Source organism: Lissotriton vulgaris, chromosome 1_1 (genome assembly GCF_964263255.1).
Source record: "Lissotriton vulgaris chromosome 1_1, aLisVul1.2, whole genome shotgun sequence".
Lineage (NCBI taxonomy): Eukaryota > Metazoa > Chordata > Amphibia > Caudata > Salamandridae > Lissotriton > Lissotriton vulgaris.
This window is the reverse complement of record NC_141685.1, coordinates 2,066,364,203-2,066,387,725: the sequence shown is the minus strand read 5'-3', so window position 1 is coordinate 2,066,387,725 and position 23,523 is coordinate 2,066,364,203. Positions and strand designations below refer to the sequence as shown.

The 23,523-nt window shown below is 43.9% G+C and overlaps 1 protein-coding gene across 1 annotated transcript in view; it reads left to right on the top strand.

Annotated features, from left to right (window-relative positions):
* PIK3C2G (phosphatidylinositol-4-phosphate 3-kinase catalytic subunit type 2 gamma) overlaps positions 1-23,523 on the top strand; it is a 1,914,223-nt gene that overhangs the window by 1,813,856 nt on the left and 76,844 nt on the right. The window contains exons 30-31 of the mRNA XM_086920790.1: positions 15,108-15,183; positions 18,281-18,375. Of these exons, the coding sequence (XP_086776916.1) occupies positions 15,108-15,183; positions 18,281-18,375 (171 nt within the window). The remainder of the gene's footprint in view (positions 1-15,107; positions 15,184-18,280; positions 18,376-23,523) is intronic.

The window sequence follows — 23,523 nt, the reverse complement described above, 5'->3', positions numbered from 1 at the left end:
GGATGCCTTTCCGAACATCAAAGTATTGACAAATATGTGTTTCATGTAATAAAGCAATAAACCTGTGTATAAGAGGCCAGGCCTCAGAGATGCGGTTAGAGCACCTCGTGACGATACTTGCTGTCCGAATTGATGTGTTCTCCTCCGGAGAGAATAAACCTCGTTTCCTGCCTTTCAGTCTCCAGCGCCTGCTTCTTCATTAATTAATATTTTGTGGGTAATAGAGGCGACACCCCCGGGCAACACAAAAGGGTCTTTGGTCACTGGTTGTCTAGCTACCCTTTTACACTTTCCTTCCGGAGTAGGCCGAAATCGTGCACCACTCCAAAGGCATAGCGGCTATCTGTGTAGATAATCACACATAGGTCTGCAATAAGCTCACATGCTCGTGTCAAAGCTATCAGTTCAGATGCTTGAGCCGATTTCAGTGGTATGGGAGCTGTCTCCACTATTGTTTCAAGCGTGGTGATTGCATACGTGGCTGAGGTCGTACCATCCGATAATTTCAAACAAGACCCATCAACCCACAATTCACCATCCACATCTGGAAGGGGCGCATCCTGCAAATCAATGCAACCCTTTGTCTGTTCCTCAGTCAAGAATATACAATCATGTGTTTCTTGTGACTGAGGCTGAGTCGCTGGATACGGTAACAAAGTAGCTGGATTTAAAGTTGCGCATCTCTTCAATGTAATATGAGGAGCTAGCAATGTCAATTCATATCCTGTCAGACGACCACTAGTTAAGTGCTGCGTCTTTGTCTGATTTAAAAGAGCATGAACTGCATGGGGTACCAACACTAACAACTTATGCGACAAAACTATCCCTTCACTCTGTCGTATTGAGACAGCTGTTGCTGCAACTGAGCGAAAACATCCAGGCAACGCTCGGGCAACAGGATCAAGAACTGCTGAAAAATATGCACAGGGGCGTTGCTTATCGCCATGTAACTGGACTAAAACTGACAATGCGCATCCATCTTTCTCATGTACATAAAGTGTAAAAGGCTGCGTATAGTCTGGAGTACCTAACAGTGGTGCTGAACAAAGGGCTTGTCGTAACTGCTGAAAAGCAGTTTCACATTCATCTGACCAAGGGAGGGGCACTGGAGTATCTTTTGTCAAAAGTGCTAACAAAGGTTTAACAATGTAGGAAAACCCCAAAATCCATTGTCTACAAAAGGAAGTAAGACCAAGAAATGCACGCACTCCTTTCTGTGTGGTAGGTACTGGAGTATCTAAAATTGCTTGTATATGATCTGATGTCAATGCACCTCCCTCCTTAGACAAAAGGTGACCTAAGTAGGTTACCTTTGGTCTACAATATTGCAATTTCTTTCGTGACACTTTATGATGATGGGATTCAAGAAATGAAAGCAAAGATAGAGTGCATTTTTCACATTGTTCCGGAGTATCAGCTGCCAACAAGATGTCATCGACATATTGTATGAGAGCCACACCTTCAGGTAAAGTGAAGGAATCAAGTTCCCTTTTCAATGCTTGACTGTAAATACTCGGGCTCTCTGTGTAGCCTTGAGGAATTCTACAAAATCTAACGATTGATTAATCAAAGTGAAACCGAATAAATATCGGCTATCAGGGTGAATAGGGATCGAAAAGAAAACATTTTTCAAATCTTTAACAGAGAACGTGGTCGCTGTTGGAGGGACTAAAGTAAGGAGTGTTGTGATATCAGAAATGACAGGATATTGTGGTACTACAATCTTGTTCACCTCTCTAAGGTCTATAATGAACCTGTAAACTCTAGTATCAGTGTCCTTTTTCAGTATCAGAAGAGTCGGGCTGTTACAGACATTAAATGGGACTTCCTCAACAACTCCCACTCGAATAAGATCATGCACAATTCGTGTGAGTGCTTCCTCATCCTCCTGTGAAATTCTGTATTGAGGCAATCGTGGTAACACAGCTCCCTCCGTGACAATAATGTGTACTGGTGGGATGACGATTTGGCCCACATCAGTGTCTGAGGTGGCCCACAAAGAGTAATTATCGTTCAAAATGACATGCACTCCTTCGGGAGAGCATCCTATTGTGGCTCTGAAATACTTGAGCATATCAAGACTCATAATGTTGTCTGGTGTGTTTGGGGAAAGCAAAACGAACATGGAGCACTAAATTTATTTACATGAAATGCAAGTGGTTGTGATAGTGGGCTAAGGGAAGGTGTTCCATTGAAACCTATCGAAGTAATAGTTACGCCAGACAGGGGAGCCCTTGGAACCAATTGTTTAGACAACGCGCTACGAGTAGCTCCTGTATCAACCTGTATCAACCAGAAACCGATCAGTAGAACCCAAAAGATGTGCTGTAACATAGGGACCCGTCTGATCTACTGGAACTTCATCTGACTCCTTACCCCATACTATGCAATCCTATCCATGACCTGAATCGTAAAGATCGGGTTGCACATAATCAGACATTTGATACTTGTTACTTTTATCAAAGGTATTAAACCTATCCGGTGCTCGTACATTGGCATCAAATCGAGCACGATCATTTACATTTCCTCGAGGCCCTGAGTAACCAAAGCGATTTCTCATTTGTCCCCGACCACGCGAGCCCTGTTGAGCACGCAACACTGGACAATCGGCCATCCAGTAGCCAAATTGCTTACAATACGCACATTGATTAATAGACAAATTTGCACGAGTGTAAGGGGGATTAAAAGAACCACGCCCACCTCGATCATAGCCTCTAGAAGGCAGACCATAAACTTGAGCCAACATAACTTTTGTTTTTAAATCTTTTAATTTCTTATCTTCGTTACCTTTCGCTTCTAGCTCTTGACGCACGTAATATTGAGCCATCGTTAAAACAGATGCTGGAGAAGATGTAGTCCAAGAACTTTCACTGGCTTTTAAACGCTAGCTATCCCTGGTAACAAATTTGTAACATATTTATCGACAAACAAGTGTCTGCCTGTATCATCGGTCAAGGATTGATCGCTGAAATCATGAAAAGCTTCTTCGAAACGTGTAAAGAAATCAGAAACCGATTTATCTACTTTTTGTTTGCACAATGCTAAAATAGTCCAGTCAATCTTTTTAGGGGGAATAATTGTTTTGAGTTAAGTTAATATAGCGGCAGTGAGATCTAATATTAGCTGATGCGGCTTTTCCATTTCGCGCCGAAAATGGCACGATTCTACGAACAGTCCTCTACATATCCGGAGGTAATATTTACCCAAAAAAGAAATCAATATCACACAAAGTCATAGTACAAGAATTTATAGCGCCTTCAACTCATAGAAAGCGGCTGGATTTTTACGTGCATCAGGCAATGCTGCTTTTAGCGCCATTACATCTGCCCTATTCCAAGGAGTATATACCCAATTGTAAATTAAATAACCCTTAGCATCAGCAGAATCTTTATCATCACTCTAGGAGGAACATACAAGGGTGCGGCTTCCTGCATGGGCTTCATATAGACCGCCATTTGCTTATCTGTTCCGAAGATAGGCGGCTGCGACTCTCCAGGCTGGGATTTTCGCGCAGCTTCGTCTGCGAGCTTTTTCTGCTCCTTCAAGTGAACCGCCTCAGTTCGTAATTTGACCAACCGTCTAATCGTGTCAGCCACCTGAGAGAAAACAAAAAGACCATCACGCATGCTCTTATCATCAGGTTCTAAATTTGGAGAGAACTTTTGAAATATTTCAACGACGTAACTATTACTTCTGCAGCAAATGTTTCAGTAAAAAACAATTGCTCTTTTTCCGTCTACCCCTGTATACTAATTAAAAGATCAGAAGCAGGATCAGTACCACGTAATGCTTTACGAGCAGCTTGTCTGATATCAGCTGCACATGATGCGGACAGCATAGAATGAGTGTCCCAGACTTTTCGTTGATCCGAGTCGGAATCCTCATCACCTTTGAACGGAGCGGACGGAACGGCATACGGAGGTGGAGGTCGATCTAGTGACAAAAAATCATCTTGCAGATTATTAAGGACAGGATAGAGAGGCTGTCGGATATTGGCCAGATACCTGCAATCTGTGTTCTTTCTCCTCTCTCTCTTTCAGCTCTTTCACTTCTTTCTATCTCAACTCCAGTGCTTTCTCATACACATTCTTTCACTGCTCTTTCTCAATCAAGGCTTGCTCACGTCTCCCTCGTTCATGCACTTCTTTCTCCCACACACGCAGACATTCAAACATGTCACGTCTAGACTTCCGCTCAATCATACATCACTCCACATACTCAATCTTTCGCACATCAAACGACCCATGCATAGGCCAACGTAATTCAGGATCTTTTTTGTATATTTATTCCACAATGTGCTGTACATTATGGAAGAAAGACCGAATTTGATGTACATATCTCTATTAGGCGTCCCCTCTGGGGGAGCCGGTTGTGATTCTTCAAGTCTAAATCGGGCCCCAGTACAAAAGCAGCACATCTTTCGAAGTGCGCTGAAAACAGGCATGCTGAAAATAATGCAAAATATGCAGTATTATACAAAAATGGCACTTAAGGTACTTCTAGTATGTTGCGCCATTCAAATTTGACTCATTGGAAGAAAAATCTCCACATTGCCTGCCTATATGTGTTGCAGCACATATATCTAACAAATTATACAAATAAGACTAGTCTTTACCAAATACAAATATGCCACGGTAAGTGTTCCTAAAACTACCTTACCATACATGGGCATCCAAACTCATAGTATGTACCGTAAAACAGCCCTTACCAATCATAGGGTGTCCAGGTTGCAACTGCCAAGTTCTAAATTCGACCAAACGGCCACTGCACGGCAAATCGACAGAAGAGATCTCAGTTGAGGACCGGCGCCACCTGGTTGGTCAGTTCGTAAAGAAGGGAAAAACGCCTTGGATGCCAAGACTCGGGTCTCCTCTGGCAAATTGACAGAAGAGATCTCAGTTGAGGACCGGCGCCACCTGGATGGTCAGTTCGTAAAGAAGGGAAAAACGCCTTGGATGCCAAGACTCGGGTCTCCTCTGGCATGCGTACGCGGCGAGATCCCAATCCTTCATCGCGACCACTCCTTCAGGCATCTGAGTCGCTGATGAGCCCCACGTGTCAGGCGCCAATTGATGTAGAGGGCTTCAACCAGACCCGCTAGTGCAAGGGATTCGCCCTTCTCAGCACAAGTCCTCAGACCATTAGGAAGAAGTTGGCACGGAAACTAGAATACAAAAAGTAATGTTTAGTAGACCTAATGAGGTGGTACTACGATTCAAACAGCACCCTTCGGCATTGCAAGAAGTAGCACACCGAACTAAGAAAGCGTGGTTTATTTATACTCACACAGGGGCTCAAAAGAAGGCGATAAGAATACAATAGCACAGTTTACGTACATATAAGGTAATATTGAGAGGCACAATCGATCAGTGGGAGGAGCTATAGGTTTGGAGACTAATACACAAGAGCTCCTTTGTGGAGCTTATCACTAACAGATGTGGACCCCTCAGGATACGTGCAGAAGCGGCGGATGCTAAATATAACTTGTTGCCGGGCAGATTTCAAGTGCAGTGGACAGGAAGATAGGACAAAGCACATGGTCGTCACGAGGCAGTGTGCAGCAAAGAAAATGGCTGCCTGGAATACAAAATGGAGTCTGTTAAATGTCAAGTTAACAGCTAAAACTAAGATGTCTTCTGCTAATGCTTAATCTAGTCGCTGTCAAATTACTTCACTCAGGCCTGCCATAACAACCTGTGTAAGCTCGTGCTAGCACCACTTACAACAGATATAAGTTTCCTTTTATCTGAGGTCATTACACTTAAAACCTATGTCACCTTAAAGCAGGCATTTCAATCCAGAAGGCAGGGTACTGGGTTAAGTGTGAGGGAGCCCTGCATGAGCAGGACACCCCCTACAATCTCCAGAGTCAATTCTCGAGGCTTTGTAAGTGCGGTCAGCCACTTTGATACATATAGTGGCCATGCACCATTACATGATGGCTAACTATATATTGGCTGGGCCGAACCTCGGCATGTTTCCTATCAAACATGTTGGATTCATACCCCAACACCGTTACCAGTGTTGGAGGTATGATTCCATGCACTGGGGTGCGCTTGTGGGAAGCCGTCAGTACTCTCTGTAACAGTCTTCCAGGGTCTGCCAACAAGCTAGTGCTGCTGCAGACCACATACAAGATTCTGCCCTCCTGCTGCTGAGCTGAGCTCGAGCAGGGAAAGGTAGAACAATAGGTTTCCTGTCACAGGGAGGTGTGACCACCTCCCAGACAGGACTTAGTTTATTGGGCTCAGGTGGGGGCGCTTACCAGTGGCACCACACTGCTTTGAAGTGCACGTTGGGTGACTTCCTTGCATACTCTAGGTAGAACCAGTCCTGGGAGCCCTTGGCTCTGCTCTGGCGCGAAATTGGACAAAGGACATGGCGGTATCCTTCCCTCTGTCCTGCCCCTCCTCTGTGAGGGACCCCTGAGTCGTCCAAACCCCTTCCCTAGGGTATAAAAAGGCTTACATGTGGGTGGGTCCGCAGATTTGCCATGGGACAAGACTCAGGCGTAAGACCAGGTCTCTCTTCGACTGTCTTGACACTTGGACTTAGCTGGACTTCGCATGGAACCAAAACTGCATCAATAAAGACTCCTGCTGCTCCTAGCCTGACTGTTCTGCAAGTCTTTTTCATCATCTTGTTCCTATATTCCCAATAGGCTCTGCGAATTGGAATAACATAAACGATAGTTTAGACGTAGGACTGAAGTCGACTAGGTCTCTATTGAGTATGTTAGACTTAATTGTGAATGCCAGCTAGCTCAGAGGTCACTAGAAACTTTCTCGAATAAACAAGAAGGGATTAGTTTCTGACAACCATATAACATGACAACTTTTTTCCCCAAGAATAAGAAATATATCTTCAGAGTCGCAGAAACAATAGATGGCTATTTCACTCAGTCAATCGTGCATGCTTCCTTTCACCAGGGTTTTTGCAGAGAAATAGAGAGACCGGTGTTTTCAATAAAAAGCCTATTTATTGAGCAGTCTTCTTTCTCATGCAAGAGAAGTTAATTGCAACAATCGTAATACTTTCTATGAAGTAAAGCACGTAGAGTAAAAAGAGTATTATGAAATAATACTGTAAAAGCATTTGTATGGTTTCTAAGCCATAAGATACATAAAATAGATAAAATACATACAATGATAAATAATGACTAAAAGTACTCAACTGGTGCATCTAAAATACGCCTACCCCGGTGTACCTAACCTAAGTCTAGTCCAAGGGAAGAAGTAAGTGAGGTGTAGCTTGAGTTAAATAGTTTCTGCCAAGAATCTATCCAAGAATTCTCTAAGAGTCTAATCAGCTCCGTACCTTGGTTATAGAATGAAGGAGGCCTTGTATCTCTCTCTCAGGACTCGATATCCCAGTAATCCTCAAGGGTAGCAGGGAAACACTGGAGCTGGATTTCTCGGCAGGAGAAAAGACAACGTCTCTCTCAGTGCGTCAGATGAAGGGTCGGCTTCCTTCGGAACTCGCTACAGCAGGGCGTCGGGCAAGTAGTTAGTCGATCTGCTCCAAACCACCGTGTGTTTGCTAGGGCAGATGTGGGTATATTTATACCTGGAAGGTGCCGAGAGTTTGACGTAAGGGTGGACATAATAACGTCACTAAGAACTCGAAGTTCTTTACACGCTCCAGGAGTTCTGGGACAAATCAATACTGAAGCAGGGGGAAGTCCCGTACTGCTGAAGGCTGGTTGTCTTCAAGAACTCATTGTACCCTAGGAGCTTAGTGGAAGTAGCCATGCCGTATTTGGACTGCATTGACTGTGCCTAAATATGGTTATGATTCTTATGCCTATATAAGGATATGATAAGTTACACCTATATAAGGGCATGAATTGGGAAAATTACACTAGAGCCCTAGATACGTTTAACAATCTGTGTTGGTGCTACTTCAAGGATCTTCAACAGACCTGTGGTCATCAAGGACACCCAAAGTAATCTCCCTTGGACTGAAGGAATCACTCCCCTGCATCTGAAGGAACCGCAACATAGCTAACCGTCTGCTGCTCCTGATGTGCCACGGACTTCAAATGGCTCAGTAACACAGAGGGTGGTTCTGTAACTCCATTGAGGCTTGACCTATCCTCTCTGCAATTTTGAGGTAAGTATTCCACTTTGGAACTGCTGGGACCAAAACCCTGTGCACCGTATCGACTTGCCGTTGCCAAGACTTGTTGGCTATGTACTCCAGAGGTCTTCAGTCTACAAGAAGCTCCAGCCTCTATTCCTACCAAGATCCTTGTCCTCCCCTCATCCTTTACACCGTGGGCCTTCATCTTTGATGAGCTGTTCGAGGTCCTCTTTGACTCCGGTGCCTTTGGCCTGTAGGTCCTCTCAAAGGTTTTCTCTTGCTTCAGTTGGCCCCCTGCTTATTCGGGCCTGCTCTGATTCTCCTACACTTGGTGAGTCCCTTGGACCTTGCCGGGCCCAGCGTAGCTCCATCATTGTTTTCCACATTTGTTGTTGCTGCCAAGTCTTGTTGGTGTTGCTGCTGGACACCGACCTCCTGGTTCTCAACTTCTGATGTGGGCCAGCTCATGAATGGCTCATGGTCTCCTCAGCATTGCCTGTTTCCCACAGCTGCAATGACAAGGTCACTTTCATCACTCCTGCATCTTCCTTCATCAGTGGTCATTGCCCTTCCGTGCCTCCTGTTCACCTCAGGTTGGCAAGGACTCTGTCCACTCTGCTTGCAGATACTTCTCTTTAAGAATCCACCCTTGGATTCCACCGGACTCTTGCACGGTCTTCACCAGCGGCATCTTTTCTGACCTCCTACATTGTGGTCTTCGGCGGTTACTGACGTAACTTCTCACCTATGCACCTAGCTTCCCTGGTGTAGGTATACTGGTTCCTGTGGTATCCATGGGTGGGGTGACTCTCCAACCTTCTTTCTTCCATGGGGTCTCTTCAGGGCCCTTTTTCAAAACTGTAGCCACGACTTTCCTGTTGACTTTTATTGCATGCGCAGCTGTGTTTCCACCCTCCTTGGGGTTCCTGGGTACTTACCTGGGGTGGTTCCTTGTGTCCTCAGCTCTTCTGAGTCTCCTGGTCCAAGTCCCGACTTTGGTCACAGTTCACATTCCACTTTCTTAGAATGGGTTTGGTCTCCCCCACGAGACCAACGTGTATTGTGCCTAATACCAGTTTCCAGTTCAAGTATTGTGTGTATTTGTTTTGCTATCTCTGGGTAGGAGATAAACCAATGTGTTAGTGAGTGTTGCATAATAAATAGACATATTTTTATAAATACACTGTGTGGTTCTTTTTCATTTATTCTACACCCTATGATCAGATCTGGTAAAACAAGCTGCTTAATACTCCTTCTGGACTAAGCCTGAAGGCTGCTCCCCACAGCTACCACTTAGAGAGCTTTCTATGGTTGTCTAAGAGTCCTAAATTCACCATAAGGGTTTTCTGAATTAGTGCAAGGTGCTTCACTTGCACCATATACTAAGCCAGCCTCCAACACCCTGTCTCACTGGTCTTCTCATATCGTCCTCACCAAGAGAGAAACTACTGAACACCCCGGTGGCCATTGCACAACTGCATGCTATGTTGTTTGGTCCCCTAATAAGAGCCATTCTTGGTCAGGAGGGTCAGCGAGCCAATGCAGCACCAGGCCTCTCATATATTTCTTAGCTTCCACGTTCGGGCAGTCCTTGCAACAACCTTGGGTAGAAGAGAGGGATAAAAGAACATCTTAATTCTAGCTGAAAAGCATGAGAAGGCATGTTACCAACGTGTAACACCACCAAGAAAGTGCTCAATCTCCATTTATGAAAGTGACACATCCCAAAGCTAGTTCATACATCCCACAAGTAATTCTGCCAAACCCCAAGGAAGAAAGAGGTTTGGAATGGAAAGTTACCCTTTAACCTAAAAGTGTGTGGAAGGAAAAGGAGGGCAAGGCTAGGGGAATACCTAATTAAGCACCCACTTGCTCCCAGTCAAATTGTTAAGCTGAGGATAACAGGAGAAATGCTAATCACTATTTCAGCTTTCTACTGGGAAGTAATGTAATGTAATAGCCCATTTATACCGCGCTACAATCGCTCCAAGGAGCATCTCGGCGCCCATGTATGGTCAACCTGATGTCAATGTTGCCTTACTGCTTGAGGTGACCAGGACCAGGACCGGAATCACACTAGTGCTCTGGCAGTTATGTCTTGAAGGTTGTATATCCATGTTTTTAGTAGTTTACGGAATTCTGATTCCTTGTCCAGTGCTTTTAGGTGTGGAGGAAGGGCATTCCATGCTTTTGCACCTAATACCGCCAGGGATTTTCCCCCACGGGTTTTAAGTCTAAACCCTGGGACGGTCAGTAGGTTGGCACAAATTTTTTTCCTTAGGTATAGAGGGCCTAGGTTGTGGACAGCTCGAAAGGTGATTATCAGCACTTTGTACAGGACCCTTTTTGTTATAGGCAACCAATGTAATACGTTAAGGGCTTTGGTTGCTGAAGATTTTCTCGGCCATTTTAAAACCAGCCTTGCTGCAGCATGCTGTACCATCTGGAGTTTATGGGTGACCACTTTATTGGTGCCAGCATACAGGCTGTTGCAATAATCAATACGTGATGTCACTAATGCAACCGTAACTGTTTTCCTCGCTTCAAAGGACAGCAAGTCAAAGAACTTCCTGAGCCCCTTTATCACCCCAAAACAGGTGCCTGCTACTTTAGACGCCTGTTGTTTGAAGGATAGGTCGGCGTCAAAGTGTACCCCAAGGTTACAGGCTGAGATGGTGGTGTGAGGCGGTATTTCTGCCTTCTCGGGCCACCATAGTCTGGGAATGAAATCATTTTTTGGGCCTATAGCCATGATCTAAGTTTTGCCTGTATTGCATTTTAGGTGGTTTCTCCGCATCCAATCAAAAGTGGCTGTTAGGCAACATTTGAGTTTCTCTTCCCATACCTGATTATCTTTATCCATTACCAGGATAGGCTGTGTGTCATCGGCATATGCTATTACGTCTATGCCAAATGACGATATCAACTTTATTAGGGGTGCGGTGTAGACATTGAACAAAGTCGGACTCAGGCTGGAACCCTGGGGTACTCCCGTCGACAGTGGTTTCTTACTGGAATGGAATTCCCCCAAGGTCACCACTTGTCTCCTGTCACTAAGAAAGTTCTTTATACACTCAAGGGCTATGCCTGTGATGCCAGATGTTATTAGCCGGTCTAGGATAACATGTGAGACCGTGTTGAAGGCCGCTGATAGATCTAATAATATCAGCACGGCCTTCTTACCCTGGTCTAGGGCTGAGCGGATAGTTTCAGTAGTGAACAGGAGAGCTGATTCTATGGAATGTTGAGTCCTGAAACCTGCTAGATTAGGGTGCCATGCTTCACTATCTTCCAGAAAGCGTGTAAGCTGTTTATTTACTATCGACTGTGATTTTACACAGTGCCGGAAGTAGTGAAATGAGACGTAGGTTTGATAGTGTAGTGGGGTCAGGGAGCTGTTTTTTTTGCAAAGGTTTGAATGCTGCCAGTTTCCACTCTGGGGGGACATTGGCCGTAGGCAGTGAATTATTGAGAATGTCATTTATTACTGGGTTGACAATTTCTGCAATGTGGTGCAGAAGTCTAATGGGGCACGGGTCAAATGGTAATCCTGATTTAGTTGCCAATATTGCACGCTTAGTCTCCTCCAGACTAATGGCACGAAAGGCTGTAAACTGGGTTACTTCCTGCCTGGTATTGTCATCCTCATTCCTTGAACCAGGTATAGGGACCTTGAAGTCCTTTGTCAGATCCTGAACCTTTTCTTCAAAGAAGTCAGCGATAGAGTCACAGAGCATTTGTGAGGGCGGAATGTCCTGCATTAGGCATTTAGGTTTGTTAAAATCATTCACAATTTTAAAAATCGCTTTATGTTTGCTATTAGCTTTTTCTATTTCTGACGTAAAATACTTCATTTTTGCCTGTTTGATTAGTGAGTGATATGCACTCTTAATTTTTTTGTATTTACCACGTTCTATACTGCGATAATTGTTTCGCCAGCTACGTTCAGCTCTTCGTAGCTCCCCCTGTTTGTTTTTGAGTTCTCGGTCGAACCAGGGGACAGACATCTTCTTTTCCCCGGGTCTAATTTTACTTCTTCCCTGTCCGGCCATACTTTTCAGTTCATTCATCCAAGCCCTAAAGGTGTTTGAATTTGGAGATCCTACTAGCTTTGGTCTGCATTCTCTAGCCATTGTAATTAGTTCTGGGTGGGTCATAATAGCTTTCCAATCATCTTGTCTGGCCTGATTGTGTTCTTCTGCATGTTTGTTCTTTCTATTAGACTCCAGGGGGAACGAGAAGGGTATTAATGCGTGGTCCGTCCACGTTTGGGGTTTCGGGCGGTCTGTTGTTAACGTATCTAGATTAGTGGCAATGCAATCTATTGTGTGTCCGGCCTCGTGGGTGGCTTGGGTGTCACAGATTGTGAGACCCAATACATCCATGGTTTCCCTAAAAGAGGCAGTAGATGCTTCCATTGTGGACTCTAAGTGAATATTTATATCTCCCAACGTAGTAAAATTAGAGTATCTAAGTATCAGTGGACTTAGCGCATCACCAATACTCCCCAAAAAACCTGTGCATGGTCCAGGTGGGCGGTCAATCAGTGCCCCAGCAAAGGAGAAGTTATCATGAATTTTAAGACAAAAACCCATCCCTTCCGCATCATTCAACTCATGGAGTTCTATCACCGAGCAGCTAAGAGTATCTCTATATATGATGGCCACTCCTCCCCCCCGTTATTCGTTTCTTCTGTCAACCCTTTGGATACCATACCCTGGAGGTAGGGCATGTACCAAATCAGGGGTACACCAGGGTTTAAGCCAAGTCTCAGTGATAAAGAGGCAGTCTAAGTTGTCATTGACTAGAAGGTCCTGAATATGCTGGGCATGCTTTGGCAAAGATCTAGCATTGATTAAGCCTGCCTTTAGGGTATAATGGGGTATTAAGAGGGCGGAGACCTGAGACCACGAGAAGGTACAGTGGCAATTCTGACAACTCACCGGGCCTGTCCAGTCTGAGGGATCTAATTTATGTAGGTCACAGCCGCAGTCCGAATTTAGGGCTAACAGTTCCTGTCTACTATAGCTCCCTTTATTGGTCCCAGCAGGGTTCTTAGCCCTGCGCCCGGCCAGTGGGCGGACGGGCGCAGACGGGCTGGACTCTGGCTTGACTCTGGCGCGAGTACGGCGCGTCCGCTGAACGCGTCCGCTGCGCGGAGTCATGGCCGTTTGTTTTTATACCAGTGCCTCTCGCCCACAAGAGAGGCTCGCCCTACCCAAGATGGCCACCGCAAAAGCTCCGCCCATGCCCCAGGTCAAACAGCCCTGAAATCGGCCGGACCCTCTGAGGAGGCAGTGCTAAGCAGGGTGAGTGCAATTCAGTATTAAAATAAAGAATAATGGTAAAATAATGTCTTCACCCAAAATCGGTGAAAACACCAAGCGTCGCGCTAAATCCGCGCGCTACTGCAGGGGGAAGAGGACACAAGGGGCAAGTGCTCAGAATAAGTTTTTTAAAAAATAACAGCAAGAGAAAAGAGTGACTGCCCGGCTCAAGCCTCAGGCGATATTAGCAGTATTCATGCAGGTTAGTCCCTTTACTGTTTTTATACCAGTGCCTCTCGCCCACAAGGGAGGCTCGCCCTACCCAAGATGGCCGCCGCAAAAGCTCCACCCGTGCCCCAGTTCGAACAGCCCTGAAATCGTCCGGACCCTCTGAGGAGGCAGCGCTAAGCAGGGTGAGTGCAATCCAGTATTAAAATAAAAAATAATGGTAAAATAATGTCTTCACCCAAAATCGGTGAAAACACCAAGCGTTGCGCTAAATCCGCGCGCTAGTGCAGGGGGGTAAAAAGAGCGGTAGAAGCGGTAAAAAGAGCTAAAAAGAGGCGCGGACAGTTTACTTGTTTTCCTTTCATGTTTGTCCAGAGCTACAGGGAGATCAGTGACCTCACAGGGCTATGTCTTGATTAATGGCGAGACAACACAGGACTGCCTTCTGTATTTGTGAGGGCTAAACAGATCAGAGAAAAAAAGATCATTTTCGGATTTAGAAACCGTTCTACATGAACATAAAGGAATGTACTCTGTATAGTCCTACCGTAAACAATAGAAAGACGTAGCAGATGTCCTGTTGTATGTGCGTGACTTGCTCTGTCGCTTTCGGATACCCTAAGTCATTTCGAGCTCAAAATCAGTAGCGGGTGTTTCAAATTAAAATCTGCATTTAAGAGGGTTGGTATGTGACGGGGAAAGAGAGACATGCTCGAGAGCTGCCTGTATGTTACTCTTTTTAGTGCTTGTCTTATTGAATGGTAGACAAGCGATGCCAATTCACTGGGCACGTTGTGCTGACTTTCTACAGCTAATGATTTTCAGTGCCAATTGACGGACGTTACCAAGTTACAAACTTTGCTTCTGAATGCTGGAGACCAACACTAAAATCCACTTCCAGCTGTAGCGTAGTTCTGAGAAAGAGCACACACTCTTCACCTCGAGCACATCTGTTTTTGGACAAAGGATATCTTTGTATGCGGTGTTCAAGACCAGGGAGGACAGCATGCAATATTCACATGAGAACTCCCAGTGCCAGTGTTGTTTAAGTAAAATTGAATGATAAACATATCCGTTAGGTTTGATGCAGGATATTAATGATATTAAAAATGTTGCTCCTGTCAGCCATTTTATCTAGCAGTATGTTAGAGTCAGGGTGTGTTGTTGTCATCACAGTCCGCTTAGTTAGTATTAATCTGCCATTTTGAATCTATTTCTCCGGATCCATAGACTAGTTCGTCCATCACCCTTTTCTGATTCTTGCAAACACATGATTTTATCTTTTAACATCATTTTCACCCTACTGAAGAGTGTCAAGTGATGCTCTATTGTTAGCACATTTTGGTACACATCTCAGAGTCTGGGAAACGATGGTAATGGCATTCTTTATAGGGTGGACATGCCTCAGAGGTTAGTTAGCCTGCAAAGGAAATTTGTCTCTCAACTTGCAGCTGCACTACAGCAAAGTCAGTTTCTTTCAAACATATTCTGACCTCTGGAATAATGCTGTGATTATTTTTTTTATTTTAGAATGAATACGTTCTTCAGTTTTTCCTTGATGAATCCAAAGATGAGACGTCCCCACAGCAGTCCTCGTTTGATGCTGGTAAGTACCCTCAGCAGTACTTGAAACCTAGATCCAGGCATACATGTTGCTTGGTGCGGTGTCCCTGCAGTGAACTGCTGTTGTAAAGGCGAGATATCTGATGTTTCCAGACTTGAACTTATTTAGTCAGCAAACACTAGAGACGATTTTACTATGTGTGTATCTGCACCCACTCAAACCAGGGCTGTAGAGGGAAAGAGACTGAAGCACAGTCCAGCCCCCACCTGCCCATCCCTTCCAGCACTAAGGGGTACCAGGGAATGCCCCAGTGGCCTTTCACAGCCTGGTATGACCAAAAAAGGACTATCCTACCACCCTTCCCATGTACAAAGTGGCTCCCGGGCTGCTGTTTTCCAACTGATGAGAGCAGATAGTAAATAGAAGCATTATACTACCTATAATTATTGAAAACATACCCGAAAGAACCTCATAATTCCTCGGCCATCAGGTTATTTGTATGTGTGCAGAGTTTAAATCTTGATCTCTAATAATTCATCCAGCCTCTAAAACATGGCACGCTGAAATGGCTGATCTAAACAAATTAATAGGCCAGCAGTTATTGATTGAATGGCCAGCAGTTATTGACTGCAAAAGCTTTCACAGTCCTCTATCTGCTATTTTCCTAGCTTTTTGTGAGCTCATCCCCTCAGAACCTTGCCCTCTCTCTTTCACCAAGGAAGTCACCTTGTCTACAGAAAACCGTCACTTAAAATGGAAACAGATTGTTGCATGCCCAGAAATCTTGGTTGCTATCCAAGAGGACCACTGCACTGTTCTCACCCGTATTGGCGAGGTCTATCTTAGTTCTCCCAACAAAGTGGTGGTTCTGCATGGGGTACTCTTTGAGAGAATTCTTTCGCACTTTACCATTCCGAGCGCATGCATTCGGAAGAAAGTAGGCAAACATAATTCCTGGTACAACAGAGAATGTAGTTTAACAAATTCCTCCTTAGTTATAGATATAAAAAACAAAGACATGTCAAGTATCCCAGTTCCCAGAAAGAAATACAAAAAGGCCATTGCCCAGTCAAAACAAATTGGGATGAAAAGAGGTCGGTGCCTATAATGGACACATGTTCAGCCAGTGAACTTTCTAAATTCTGGTCACAGGTCTCACGGAGATGCTCTGTAGTTGCAACAGATTTCCCTAACGATATCACTGCTGCTGATTGAGTCCACGACTTTCACAAACTCTACTCTGGTGATTCTATTTGTATCTCAGCGACAACAGTTCGCACCGTTGTTCAGAGGGACACTGAATCTAACCCCTTGTTCGATATGGCTGATATTGTCCAGTCCCTTAACACAATGCGCGCGGACCGTTTTCCCGCTGTGCGCTGAAGCTTTAAAAAACCCGCGGTTCATGACAAGCTCAGCTCGTGATGAGCGTATGACAGGCATAACTCATGACGAGCTGAGCTCGTCATGAGCGTCGAAGGGGTTAATACCGCCACATGTGGTCGTACGACTGGTCCAGATGGCATCCCCCCAGACATATTTTTATTTGATACAGTGGCCTTGTCTCATTATATTTTAACTCTGGTTTATGCTATAGTGGTAGGGGCACCCATCCCTGATTCCTGGAATGCAGCCATAGTTGTACCTATGCATAAAAAGAGGCGACCATTCCATATCCTCTAATTACATACCAATAAGTCTCATAGATTGTATTAAAAAAAATCTTTGGTCATTGTCTTAATAGAATCCTAGACTGGATGGGTGAAAGTGACGTTTTAAGGCCATTCCAAGCAGGCTTCCGTTGTAGGGTTTCAACTATTGATCAGGTCTTTCACTTTGTGTTAATTTACTGGAAAACAGTTTTGATCAGCAGCTGCAGCCTTTAGGTTGCCTTTGTAGATCTAAAATATCAACCTACAAGGGTAGGTTATTTCTAGAGGGTAATCTACTTGAGAGGGTGGACTCTTTTAAGTATGTAGGGGTTACATTTGCAGAGGGCATATCCTGGTATCTCCATATAAGTAAAGTCCACTAAACTCAAGCAGATTTCGATGCTGCTACTTAAGGAACGCTCCATGTCGCACACTAAACCCATCCAGCCAGCTTTGAAGATCTATGAGGCAAAGGCTTTGGGCTCAGTTTCCTATGGTGCAGAACTGTGGGGGTAATCTATATATGAGTTTTTGATAAAATCTGACAGTAAATTCCTTTGGAGTCCTATTTCCCTTCCACCTTGCACTCCCTTGTATCCATTGTTTAGTGATTTGGGGGTCCCAGGGGTGGTGCACGACTTATGGAATTTCCCAGCCATAATTTTTTCCATAACTAAGGCTGCACTGTAAAAGAAATGTTGGGCACAAGTGATGGCTGAGGAATCACGGAGAGCTGCCAGCTCTAGATTGACCAGCAAATACAAGGACATTAATTCCGCAAGGGGGTTTATGCCATTTTGGAATCTGGTGACCGCTCCCTTCCATAGTTTTGTATAGGGACTGAACCATTAAGCATGTTCACTTCTGAATGGGTTGGCAGAGGCGCCACCTGTTGTCCCACCTGCAATCTTGCAAAAGAGAGTATCTCTCATGTATTGTTTGTCTGACCAGGCTACAAATCACCTTGCCACAGCTGGCTTTCACTGGCATTCAGACTACTCGGAGTACGTACCCACCAAGAGGCTTTACACATCCTTAGATCGCACTCTCGCCCAGTTTTAGTTATTTCCATCTCTACATTTCTGGGTGCAATGTGGTTGTTTCGAAGTAAAGCCTTACGTCGCCATGTCACTTGAATGCACTAATGCATACTATGATTTTGCACACTTCGGCCTCTCTCACTAATTATTTGACATAATGGTACTTCTTTCTATAAATAGGAGGCACAAGTGCTGTATATCTTTTAGCTAATGTGTGAACTCAAATATCAATCAACTGATCACTTTTTATAATGTTTGTATAGTTTTTTATATTTTGGCCTTCGATTTGTGATATAGGTTGTGGGGCAATGGCACTAAGTTCCATTACTCATTACTTTAGCTGTTGCTATATGTGTACTTATTGACACAGAAGGCAAGAGACAAGTAAAAGGTATACAAAAGGCTACTTTGTTTAACTAACCATGGATCACTCCTGCTTTTTTTAAGGCTACACATCATCTCTGAAGTACCCATGTGTCCAGTTACTAATATCTCATGAAAATCAAAAGCTGACTATTTTGTTGAAACACTTAAAGAATATTGTAAGTACTATTTTTTTTTTATGATAAGCATGTGTTTGTGCATACAAAACAAATGTAAATCAAATTCAAAATGCACTTGAAGTCAATCTCCTTACACCAGATTATGGATTCTGAGCATTAAATTGAATGTCTCTCACCAAATGATTTACAGTAGCAGCTCATGCTCTTTGACCCCGCATTCTATCTTTGTACTCTGTGTCCAATGCTGGCACAATTATTAGGGGACCAGCCATTATAAAACCCCACCGTGTGACAAAGGAACAGATTTACAAATCAATTCGATGTACGTTCCACCCAGCCATTAAAGTATTATTATATTTCAAGTCCAAATGTTATTTAACATGATACTTGTTGAAAAATACTCTGAGTCAGAATGTCTTTCCGTTTCCATATACCTTATATTCTTCTTAATTTTCTAAACTTCTATCACGAATCAAAATTCTTTCAATCTATTAACGAACTCTCCTGGTTTCTGGTGGGGTGAAACCGTGCATACACTTGCTGGTGGTAACAAGCAACTCATATGTAGACTGATTCAGTCAAAGCTGAACAAAACTTGTAATTAACTTGGAATTGTGTTGCATTACAAGTATGGAGAAAATAATGCAATAGTATTAAACAAATGCCTTAAAGTAGTCCCAGTAGGAACAACACACGTCAGCGGCAATAAATTACATTGAATTAATTTTATTTCATGACGGAAGTTTAGAAAATTAAGAATATTAAAAGATACGTGAAAACAGAAAAGACATTTCCACTAAGAGGATTTTTGAACAAGTGTTGTGTTATATAACATATGTACTTGAAATATATGCTGTGATGGCTGGGTGCAAAGTAACATTGATTTGATTAGAATTTATTTGGCTTCAGTTGGACTAATTTGCCTGGTGTGTGTATACCTATTGTTCAATGCAGGCTGCGTTAAATGTACTGCTTCTGACCTATATCTGCAATACAATAAATTGACTGTTGTATCTATTATTGTCCTATCCAGTAATTTGAGGAAAATGCTAATGAGATACACATATATTTTACAACTAGTTTTATTGGAGAAAATAACCACGGTACACAGCTACTATATTCATGTTGCCCCTGTCATATTCATCAGTGTATAGTTATTTGTGTGTTTCATATTTGTTGAGATTGTTGGATGATAGTAGCAGTTTTATGTTCCTGAAAATGAATTACTTATTTGAGAGTTATATTCAAAATAGAAAATACGAAATTCATAAAATGCAATTGTGTAAGAAGTAGAACTAGGCAATCATGAATATTTGTGAATGACCATTGTATCATTCCCGAAAGGAGAATGATATATACAATTTGCTAATTTTGGATTGTAATTGAACACAAGTGTTAAGTGTGAATTGATTAATCTGATGTGCTTACACCATAACTCCTATGTTTCTTCATGCAGTGGGCAGAAATTAAATCGCTTGCCAATATATAATGATATATTTTTTCACCAGTCAGCACCTCCTCAACAAAATATGTATAGCCAGTCCACTTTAATGCTCTTGCTTACTCTTAATGTAGGAGATTAGGACATTTTCCTCCAACCTTCTCCCAGCATTTAGAGCAAATTTTGTAGTACAAGATTCACCCTTTCGTGATCCGGCGTAATTTATATTCTGCCCCTACTACTAGTGATTTTGCTAACACACCAAATGATGTACAATGTTATGTGGGCTTCTATAGCGTACTAATCTGCCATGAGGGTATCCAGGCATTCGTGCAGGTGTGTAGGCATGAGGCCCACAGAGTTAGCCTAAGAGCGAGGTCTTTAGCTTCTTGCATAACTCAAGAGGTGAGGAGGAGGCTCTGATGTGCTCTAGGAGGTTGTTTCAGGTCTAAGGTGTGATGTGAGAAAGTGAGCATCCTCCTGTAATGCTTTTGTGAGTGAGGGTGTTTGTGTTTAATGGGGGTGATGCTGAGCATTTGTGCTTAGCAGGATGGCGAAAGTGTATTCCGCTGTTCAGGTATGCTGATCCATTGGTCTGCAGTGCTTTGTATGTGTGCGTCAGGAGGTTGAATGGGCTATGTTTGTGGATGAGGATCCAGTGGAGCTTTCTGAGGTGTGCTGAGATGTGGGTACGACGTTGAAGGTTGAGGCTGAGTCTTGCAGCAGTGTTCTGGATGGTCATGAGTCTGTGTAGGAGCTGTTTGGAGATCCTACCTTAAATTGGCATGCCTTTGCCAAGTCTGCTTGTGATGAGTGCTTGCGTGACAGTACGCTTGGTGTTTTAGGGTAGCCATTTGAACATCTTTCGTAGCTTGCATAGGGTGTAGAAGGAGGAGGAACTCATTGTGTTGATTGTGCTTTCATGTTGAAATTGTCATCGAGGATGATTCCCAGGATTTTGACAAGGCCGGTGAGTGTTGGTACAAGCTCTGTCGCCCCCCAGGTAAAATACAATAAAGAGTTTCTGTTTCCAAAGACGAATACTTCCGTCTTGTCAGAGCTGAGCTTCAGGATGTTGATGAAGTTGGTTTTCACTATGATTGTCTGGTCCATTAGCAATAGAAAGAGTTGGATGTTTTTGTCACAGCATATGCTGGTGATGCCTTGGGATCGAATAATGTAACGAGTAGGACCATGTAGATATTGAACAATGTGAGCTGAAATGCGACCCTAGGAGTACTCTGCATATCAGGTTCTTGGATTCCGATGTATAGGGTGGTAGTCTGACTTTGTGTCCTTCCTGTTGGAAGGAGCCTATCCAGTTGATTGTGGGTTCTTGGATGCAGATGTCATGGAGTCTTCTGATGAGTGTGCTTTGCGAGACTGTATTGAAGGCTGCAGAGAGGTCGAACAGGATGAGGGCTGCAGTCTCACCTCAGTCCAGTATGGTTTAGATGTCGGTTGTGACCTCAGTGATTTTCAGTGTTAGGGTGTATCCAGTAGGTGGTGTAGTTTGAGTTACCTGATGAGTTGTTTATTCATGGCCTTCTCCATCACGTTGAATGGTAGGGGGAGCCGTGGGATGTGATGGACATTGCTCAGTCGGTTTGGGTCGGCTGATGGCTGTGTGACGAGGGCGATGACTGCTGCATGTTTCCAAACTTCTGGGAAAGTGGTGGAAATGATGTATGTCTTGATGATGTAGGTAAGGATGTTATTGATAGGTAGTCCTCACAAGCTGTAGATGTGGTGGGGGTCACAGAACTGTTGGAACACCAGAGTGGACGGTCATTGATGGACCTTCTCTAGAGTTTTTTCCATTCGGTCAGGTGTCCTTCTTGTTTGGCGGTGAGCATATTGGCTATGAGATCTCTGAGGTCTGGTAGGTGTTTGAAGTTATTGTAGATGTTTTCTATCTTGCTGTGGAAGAAGTTTGTTGCAGAGCTCTTGGGGAGGGGGGGGTTCCTGTTAACTGCAGCCCCAGGGTGGTGAATGCCTTAACAATTGAGAAGATCTCCTTGCAGGTGTTAGTGCTCTTTTTGATGCATTCAGCTAGTTCTTTTTTTGGTGCATCTCAGTTGCTCATTGTAGCATCTAAGCAGTAGTATGTGGTTCTGGTGGTGGTCTCATGGCTGGTTCTTCGTGTCCTTTATAGCTGCTTGCATAAAAGTTTTGAGTTTCAGAGGTCTCTGTACCCCAGCTGGCTTGTTTGTTGATTATTCCTTGCCTTTTGGATTTCATGGGTGTGACAGAGTCTGCATATTATTTTTATCCATTTGATAAAGTTGGTGATGTCTTTGTTGAGGTTGTTAGTGGTGCTGGGTTGGTTCATTTTGAGGGGTTTGAAGGAGTCATTTATGACATTTTACCCATAATGCAGCTTTGTAGGCCTGTGCTGCTCGGTGCGTCAACTTGTGGTGGGCTGACTTTGAAGTGGAGATGGAGTGATCTGTCCATGTGAGCAGTGAGGTAAAGTTGTATTTGATCATATCCATGGTGGCAAAGATTCGGTCCAGTGTGTGTACTGCAATGAATGTGGGTCTCTGACGAGCATGGTAAGTCCAAAGTTGGCCAGGCTTTTGAGTAGTGTTGTGGAGCAGGGGTCTGTTCAGTATCATAGGTGGAAATCGAGATTGTAGAGTATTATGAAGCTCTGGAGTTAATGGTGTAGGGGGCGATGAAGTCTGTAATGGTGCTGCTGGAGGAAGCTCACTGACCAGGTGGTCGGGAGTGGAGAACCGCAGCCTTAAGGCCCCGCGGCGCAGGGTACGCCTGAAATCCCCCGGATTCACCTGCCTTGTCAAAAACAGAGACACAGACTCTTCGTCTGGTGTAGAAGATGGTATTTATTAGCTGCAGCTAGTACAGTGGTCTTAGAAGTCGTCAGTACAACAAGGTTCAAAAGAGACTGCCACTTAACTCCGTGGCGCACAGGTTTATATACGATACAATACAATGCAAAATGCAATCACACAGGAGCATGAGCTATAGGCAAACGTTCTAGACAATGTTTTAAAACCAAAACAACTCAAGTTCCCGGTTCTGTTTGTCACTCGACCCCTTAATGAAATCACAAATGAATCCACACAATTCGATTTACAAGCAGAGAAAACACAGCTGGGGGTTGTAGAAGGACAGTCGTGAAACAAGAGAATGCATGAGACATGTAGCGAAGGACAGCAGATAAGATAACTTAAAGGAAACAATGGTGTGAAACGACATGTAGTCCGGACGGGGATTAATCAGCTCAGACAGGAATTAGTGTACTCGGCCAGACCCTGACACTCGTTAGTAAACATAGGCGAGGAAGCCACCTGACACGCAAAGCAGAAATGACAAAAACATTGTGTTCGCCGAGCTGCCTGAGTGAGGGCAACATAAAATGGCAGCGATCACAAAATGGATGCTGAGCACGAACAAATTCGTAATTTACAGAACCTCAGACCCTCCTTTTGCCATACTCAGGCAAAAACAAACCAACTCATGTTAATCTGAGTCAGAATCAATACTGATGTTCATTAGATCCTCAAGCTGTTGCTGCACCATCATTCTAATATTCTTTGTCTTCTGAGTAGCAGATTGTGGAAAACATAAAGTAGCCAACAGGCCATAGACTGCGGGACCACACTGAACGCATAGGCAACAAGAGAATATGATGGCTAAAATTGCTCCAGGGAACGTTAAGATCTTCCATCCCTAAGTTGACAATATTCCCCAAAACCATCCCATAAAAGACCAATCTCCTA